This window comes from Sipha flava, unplaced genomic scaffold (assembly GCF_003268045.1).
Source record: "Sipha flava isolate LNK unplaced genomic scaffold, YSA_version1 49946_pilon_pilon, whole genome shotgun sequence".
Lineage (NCBI taxonomy): Eukaryota > Metazoa > Arthropoda > Insecta > Hemiptera > Aphididae > Sipha > Sipha flava.
This window is the reverse complement of record NW_020273353.1, coordinates 21,700-30,271: the sequence shown is the minus strand read 5'-3', so window position 1 is coordinate 30,271 and position 8,572 is coordinate 21,700. Positions and strand designations below refer to the sequence as shown.

The window sequence follows — 8,572 nt, the reverse complement described above, 5'->3', positions numbered from 1 at the left end:
TTAAAAGAAAATGTATAACTACTACATCATAATAACGTCGTAACGATTATTATGAAATTCGATGTTTAATTAGTTTTATTAATTCGCTGTGGTCGCGGACACAATGCAAATATTTAGCTGGCGCACACCGGGCAACGGAGATCGTCACGTAAATCCACTGCGGTTGTACAGCCGTTGGATAACTTTTTAGGGCGTCGGACGTGTCCCGAGCGACCGAAATTGTTCGACTCGATCAAAACATGATGTGCATAACGTGTGCAAAAATATTCAGTGCGTAAAATATTCGTAGTCGTCGATGGGTGTTCGTGTAGACCAATCGTTCTTGTCCTTTTCTCGTTCCCGTCACCTTTAGCCACTAGAATAAAACACCGCGTCACCCTAATATCAAAATAATAAATAATCTTAAGTGTCTGTTTTATAATAATTCTTGAAATAACAAAAAAAAAATACAGTGCATAGAAAAATAATAAGTACACCTACAATTTATTCGAGTTACAGGGTTCAATAAACATTGACAGTTAAAAGTTTAAACTTTTAAAAAAAAAAAGAAAAATTAATAATTATTTGTATGAAGACTGATGAGAAATTAGGCCCGGGTGGTTTTTACAGATTTGAGGAAGTCGAGGGCTGATGGTGGAAAAACCGAGTCTCATATTGTCTTCTAGAGTTGTAGAGCTATAACACTACAATTCTAACGACTGAAAAATAACTGACTAACGACCCTGGTTAAATCAATAAGATGATCGATAACGCAGCGATTTCGCAAATCAAAATACTGCACGTATTTATCGGATCTAAATAATATAAAGCAGCAGTTCTCGAACTGTGGTAAGCGTACCACTAATGATACGCGAAATACTACGTGGTGGTACTGGTGGTATGCGAAAGGCCGGGCGGTGGCAGAACGGAAATTAAAAATTCAATATTTAACTCATGTATTAATTTAAAAACACTAATAAATTTGTATTAATAAATAAATAAATAATAATTTTTATTTTAGTATATTATTGCCTTTTTATTTAAAATAAATGTATTTAACTATGTGAAGTTTGTATGGTTCTATTTTTAATCATTAACGGTACGTGATTAATTGATAATATACTCAAGTGGTACGCGAAAAAAAAAGTTTGAGAACCGCTGATATAACGACACAAACTTAAAGGTATGCTATTTACATGACAGTCGTGGTAATGATATGATTTTATTAAAATTAATTTTTTCTTTTTCCCTCGGAGATTTTGTGTCACCCCTACACTGCGTCCATGTCACCCCGGTTGAAAACCACTGGTGTAGACCGATTCGAAAACAACAAAAGCTAAATGGTAAACGGAAAAAAAAAATAAAAAAAATATCGTTGTTGATCTATTACGATCGTGCCATCTGTCGGTGAGTTTTGCGCACGCAGTCGCCTTAATAACAATAATGGTGGTGGTGGTGGTGATAAATACGGCACGGTTTAGTCATCCAATGGAACGGAATGACTCACTGCGGACGCTATCAACACGGAATTCAACGATAAAAAATAAGAAAACAACACATCTCATACCAGTAAACGTTGCTCGGTTGTTCGTCGCGGTACAGTCCAACACTGATTACCAGTCGGCGTTGTCAGAAGACGAATCCACATCTACGCGCTTCCCTTTTGCGTTCCATTTCCAAAAGTCGCACAGACATTGACGACATCATGACTGCTGTGGCCAACAGACCTCCAAAGGTAATTTGTTGTTCCTATTGACATGTTAGATTTTTCTTTCTCGTCTTTCTGCACGTGCAACGGTGCAACACACCCTTACTGGTAAACGCAGTACCGTTCACATTATGCCTTGTGTTTCAGTTGGACGACAACAACAAGTCGCCGACCATACGCACCCTGAACTTGAACGGACATGTCGGCTTTGACAGTATGCCTGATCAGTTGACTCACAAATCTGCCCAAAATGGATTTGTGTTCAACATACTTTGCATTGGTGAGTACAGACGATAGTTGTTTTGTTGTCAGACTGTGACCCCTATGATGTAAATCATATTTTTGTTCCAGGTGAAACTGGTTTGGGCAAATCAACTCTTATGGACTCGCTGTTCAATACTAATTTCGAGTCTACACCATCGACACACAATTTACCTAACGTTAAACTCAAAGCTCATACATATGAATTGCAAGAAAGCAATGTTCAACTCAAGGTAATAAATTATATTTAAAATTTTCTATTGAAATGAAAACACTCATACACATACACTGACCAGTTATTTTATATTTACCTTGTAAGGAATATCGATGTATATTATAAACTCATTATCACATTACAATAGTTTCTCTTTTATGAGTTGTCATCTGCAGTCTTCCCAATCTCCAATATTAAACAATTTTATTTTAAGTATGTTACATATAGAAAAAGCTCAAAAGATACTGGATGAAATTAGACTTCTTGCTATTCAAATTCTTGTTATCTCATCAACTGCCTGCTGACAATGTTCCTTGATACAACTTGCCGAATTCTTTAATAAGTTGCTATGATTCATTAAAATTCTGAAATAGATTATAATTGAATATTTTATAATTTGTCAAAGAACTACCAATTATTGTGAATTATAATTTGAAATGTTACAATTGCTATTACTATTAACATTATTACTAATTGCTATTACTATTAACACTATTACTAATTGCTTTTAAATTATATTTTTTATTATTTAGTTGACCCTTGTTGAAACAGTTGGCTATGGTGATCAAATAAACAAAGAAGATAGTTTCAAATCCATTGTAGACTATATTGATACACAATTTGAATATTACTTACAAGAAGAATTGAAAGTCAAACGTTTACTGTCTACATATCATGATACTAGAGTTCATGCTTGTTTATATTTCATTTGTCCTACAGGTCATGGGTAAATATGGTTTTCTGAATGAAATCCAACTTATTACTGAAAGATCTTTTAAAATTTTTTCTTTAAACACATTAAACATTAACTTATGCCTTTATTTTATATTTTGCTGAAATATAAATGGTCATTTAATATAGTATCATGTACATATTTTAAAATTTATCTATTATATTTATGTGATTCTGATTCATAGCAATTCAGGTCTAAATTATTTTTGATTTGCATGGTGTACACTCATCAAATAAGTATTTAATAACTTGTATTTCAAAAGATATCCAAATATTAATAAGTTTTTAATGTTGTTGCTCTACAAAGTTATTGTAAAAACTGGATGAAAGCTTAGTTATTTAATACTTAGTTTAAATTTTTAATTTATGTAGCTTATAATTATTACAATTTTCATACTTATATTTTTGTAATTATATTAAGATTGCTTCTTATGTATTTTATATGCTATTAATGTTGTTTGCTAAATTAAAAAAATTAAAACTTTTTGAATAAAACGTTATAATCAAATTACACATTTTTAGAATTAAAAAACATAAATTTACTATGAATATAAGTGGTAAATTAATAAACCGTAAATGTCTGTTTAGTATAGTCATATGTAATTATGTCATATGTAATTACATTAATCATTACATTTAATTTAATCTGTGCTATAATTGATTTTAATTGTATTCTTATAATTTTTAGATTAAAATCTATTGACTTAGTCTGTATGAAAAAACTTGATACTAAAGTAAATGTTATTCCAATTATTGCTAAAGCTGATACTATATCCAAGTCTGAATTACAAAAGTTTAAAGTAAATGATTCATTGTAATTATATTATAAGAATATTTTGAAAAATTTAATTATTTCTTTTAATATTTTTAGACCAAAATAATAACCGAGTTGCGATCAAATGGTGTTGAAATCTATCAGTTTCCTACTGATGACGAAACAGTAGCTGACGTCAATTCTACCATGAATTCTCATATACCATTTGCTGTAGTTGGTAGTACAGATTTTGCTAAAGTTGCAAACAAAATGGTACGTGCTCGTCAATATCCATGGGGAACAGTTCAAGGTTCGTCCTATAGTTTAATTATAATATATACTTTTGATTTATAAAATAAATTAATTTGAAAATATAATGGTTGTTAGTTGAAAACGAATCGCACTGTGATTTTGTTAAACTGAGAGAAATGCTGATTAGAACAAATATGGAAGATTTGAGAGAAAAAACTCATGAAAAACATTATGAGTTATATCGAAAAATGCGCTTAGAACAAGTAAAAATTGAATCTTATCTAATTATTCAATGCTCTAGCTTTAAGAGTAATAACATGATTTATTTTATAGATGGGCTTTAGTGATGTGGATAATGAAAATAAACCATTAAGCTTCCAGGAATCTTTTGAAGCAAAGCGTAGTCATCATTTGCAAGAACTTCAGAACCGTGAAGATGAAATGAGACAAATGTTTGTTGTCAGGGTAAAAGAAAAAGAAGCAGAACTAAAAGAAGCTGAAAAAGAGGTAGTTTTTACATCTTATATTTTTTATATCTAATGGAATGCTTATTAAATGTTTATGTTAATATTAATAAATATTCAAAAATATTTCCTTACATGAATTATAAGTGTTAAAAGTTAATTATGTTTATGTTCAAAAACATAATGTATCTTGAATTGTTGAAATATATAAATTGTTAGTCAATTGATATCTATGTTTAAAAATGTTAATTTTTTTAGTACTTGTAATTTTTACATATTCCTGATAATGAATGCTATGCATTTTATTTACAATGCTATGCATTGAATTAACAGCATTGATAACTATTTAAAAAAAACTTATTAAGTATAATTATATTTGTTTTGTTTTAAAATTATTTAATCTGTCCTATTATTACTACATAAATTATTAATTATTATTCACTATTAATGAATTATTACAGAATAATAAACATAATCAATAACAATATGAAGTGTTGTTTTAGACTACTTCTTAAAATGTAATGTATAAAATCCCTCTGTGTAGTTCTATAATATGTCATCGAACTTAATTATTTATTTTATTTATACTTAAATATATAATAATAAATGTAAATTAGTTTAATTTTTTATGTAGATTAATAAAAAAATATATATATACTTCAAAAGTTTAGTACACAGTTCAAAATTTGATATATGAATTCTGTAAAATATTATTTCTAGTTTTTATGAATTAATTCGTTTTATAGCTATGATAAATACAAAATACTGTGTTGTTTTCTATTAAAAACAGTAAAATATCAATGTAGAGAAATTGTATAGTTTCTTCCAGTGCTAAATTAATAATTGGTAAAGTTAATATTTGTTTTAATTCTGTATTATAAAAATGTGTAGGATTATTTTCAACGCTCTACCTCATTTCTAGGTAACATAATATATAAGGTTATAAATATATTTATAGTATATTTGTTTGGAAAATTATATTTTATAAGATTACTTTCAGGCACGGTGTACCTCTACACCTCTTTTGCAATCTAATCTTATAATATTCGAGATGTCTGATATTCCAAAAAATGACAAAAAAAATGTCAAATCATTTTTTTAATATTACATTATGAAATTTATTAAAATAATTTTATCATACAACTCCACTACATCTATCAACTTTGTATTACAGAAGGATATGTGTTTAATAGAAAATAACATAATTGTTCTGATTTCATGCTCTAAATAGTTCTAATTATTTAATTTTAAAAAACCTTTTCTGTTTGCATATAACATTTTTATTAAATATGTACGTCTATTGTATATATTATTTATCTTTAATCAATAAAATTGTTTCTTTGTTTTAAAATCAAATATCTATAAGATTTATATAAGTTCTTAATTATTCTCCTAATTATAGTTTATAGAAAACATCCCATTTGAATTATAAAATATTTGTGTATATGATATTACTATTATCATTTTATGTATTGTTTTACTAAAAGAAATGTTACTATGTTATTGTTTTTTTTTTGTTTTGGCATTATACTATTAGATTTTTTGATATAATAACACATGTGTAAAAAGTATTGTTTATGAGATTATATAATTTATTTACAAAAATAAAAGTATAAAAATAATTAAAGATAATATGATGTATAAATAATACAAATATAATAAATATATTTACTTTTATTTATAACTACTTTTACTAGATTTTTTACTACATGTTATAAATTAAAATTGATAATAAGGTTCATGTCGGATTTTAATTTTGCAAAAACTAATACATTAAATTGTATACATTTGCATTTCAAACATTTTATAAATTAAATTAATAATTTAATTGTTTACGTTCTAGTTACATGCCAAATTTGATAAATTAAAACGAGACCAAGATGATCAAAAAAAGAGATTGGAAGAGCAAAGAAGAAAATATGAAGAAGATCTTATGGAATTCAGCAAAAGAAAGACACAGTACTCAAACATGGGACATCATACGCTCACTTTAGGCAAAAACAAAAAAAAATAAATTTTTCCAATTATCAATTTGATAAACCAATGTTTTTATACATTAAGAAGTGATCTTTTACTATCATAAATATTATAATTTAATTTACATAACTAATAAAATTATTTAATATCCATTCCGTTAATATTAATGGATTAATGACTTATTAATAGTTTAATATAAATTAAACAGTTTGTAACTATTATTATGTATGAAAAATAATTATTATTAATAAACCAAAATAAGAAGTACAATTAAACTATCTCGTATTCTGATGATTCAAAATTTAGTCACATAAAAGTTGTTAAAGTTAGGTAATTTATAAGTAATATTTTTTGCATTGTATATATAGTATTGTTTTACATATTGAATATTTACCACACTGTAATAGAACTTAAATCGCCATATAATAAAATTAAAAAATTCAACAAACAAGTCTTAAGTAATAATCTTTTAGGAAAAAAAAAAGAACATCTGGTGTTTGTTGAGAATATAATTAGCCTTGCAATATAACTTTTTTTTCTTCAAAATATTTTATTTTAAAAGTAAACGATCAAATCAAAGTATATACTGACTAAATATATTGGAAACTACCAACATTAATGTTGGCCATGTATGTGCAAAATTTGTATTTGTATGTGCCAAATTTTAAATATAATAATAAATAGGATATGTAAATTTTTGTCTTCCTAAAAAGATATTTTTACTTCACAATTTTATAAACTAGTTGTTTTATATACAATAAGGTTTGTCAAATTTTTCGATGTATTAATTATTACCTTAACTGTCTTTTTTTTTTTTTTCAAGGTTGTGTCTAATCACTTTGTGAGAATTTAACAGTAAATTAAATATAATTATAAGATAATTCCAGAACAATCCTCATTGGATTGTAAAAATGTATTAATGAATAATTATTGTGTGTTGATCAATTTCACTTTACTATTTTACTTTATATTATTCATATTAATTAAATAAACTTTAAGTTTATTATCAATAAATATGCTTTGATATTGTATATTATTCTAAATTTTGTATTTATTCACTAGATGGTAAACATTTCTTATCCATTGACATAAATTTAGAGAAAAAATAGTTTGTGTTTTCTAAGTAAACTATTTTATTATACATTAGTAACGTATATTTTTCCTATTTCATTAATATAGAAATTTTACTACATCATATAATTTTAATCAGTCTTCTTTGAAAAAAATTATACCTTAACAATATTTAAAAAATTTAGTGACCAATTTTTTTTATAATTCATTTAATTTGTAAACCAACATGATAACTAATATGTTCTATACCGATTTCAGTAAATTATTATTTTTTTTTTACATTGCACTGAATAAATGTTGAAATCCAGCTCATAATATTGATATTCAACATTTTAGATTTAATCTGACATTTTAGTGATGTCAAATTAGGTGTAACCACTTTAGGTACTAATTCATGGCTATTATTGATTTTATAAATATTTCATATGAACCAAAAATAATTGTATTTAAGAAATAAATAAATAAATTATAAAAATACATTTTATAGTCTTTGCCTTTTTTTCCCAATTTAGTATAGAATGAGTCACCCTCTCAATCACATACCAACTAGCTACATGTCGTTCTCAGTTCCATTTGACCATCCTTGCTCTACCTTTCCCACTTTTACGTTCTTTCATTTTCAATTTTTTTTAATTCATTTTCAATTTTCATTTTAGACCTCTCATTGTTCGTTGCTCATTTATGATCTTACAGGTGAATATAAATTTGTGTATAAAAGTTATTTTTTATTACTATGTGTTATGTTTTCGTTTATTTTTGCCTTATATATAGTATATATAGGCCATAGCTGTACAGGTGTAAGTACTATATGTGTGAGAGAGGTCCAAGTTTTTTCTAAACACATAATTTCAATGTGAAATTCAAAAGATATGTTACAATTATGACTATGACAAATGACAATAATTGTTAGGTAGTATATTTATTTATAAAAAGCTTTTTAGCTATTTAGCCGAAGACCTTTATTTTCAAAATTTCGGAAGGCCGTATGTGTTTATTATGTTCTTTATCATTGACCCGACGTATATAGGTTTTCAACAAAAACAATGATTACATACCACGGTACTATCTAGGTACCTAGGTACCTAGTAAATAATTGAATATAATAACAGAACAATTATTGTAAAATACACGTCGAGATTCAGTGTTGGCCCGTGTGAGCA

At 26.5% G+C, this 8,572-nt stretch overlaps 1 protein-coding gene across 1 annotated transcript; it reads left to right on the top strand.

Moving 5' to 3' along the window:
- Positions 1–1,453: 1,453 nt before the first annotated feature.
- On the top strand, positions 1,454–7,035 carry LOC112690255 (septin-2). Its single transcript, XM_025564227.1, has 9 exons — positions 1,454–1,714; positions 1,835–1,967; positions 2,039–2,181; positions 2,696–2,889; positions 3,583–3,694; positions 3,766–3,958; positions 4,036–4,163; positions 4,234–4,407; positions 6,208–7,035. The coding sequence occupies exons 1-9, from the start codon at positions 1,685–1,687 to the stop codon at positions 6,376–6,378; spliced, it is 1,278 nt and encodes a 425-aa protein (XP_025420012.1). The 5' UTR covers positions 1,454–1,684; the 3' UTR covers positions 6,379–7,035.
- Positions 7,036–8,572: the final 1,537 nt, after the last annotated feature.

Bases quoted from the DNA above. Each gene is read 5' to 3' on its own strand.
- LOC112690255 (XM_025564227.1), top strand. From the start codon at position 1,685: ATGACTGCTGTGGCCAACAGACCTCCAAAG. The intron at 3,959-4,035 runs GTTCGTCCTATA...AATGGTTGTTAG, and splicing joins TCCATGGGGAACAGTTCAAG to TTGAAAACGAATCGCACTGT. The intron at 4,408-6,207 runs GTAGTTTTTACA...TTTACGTTCTAG, and splicing joins TAAAAGAAGCTGAAAAAGAG to TTACATGCCAAATTTGATAA.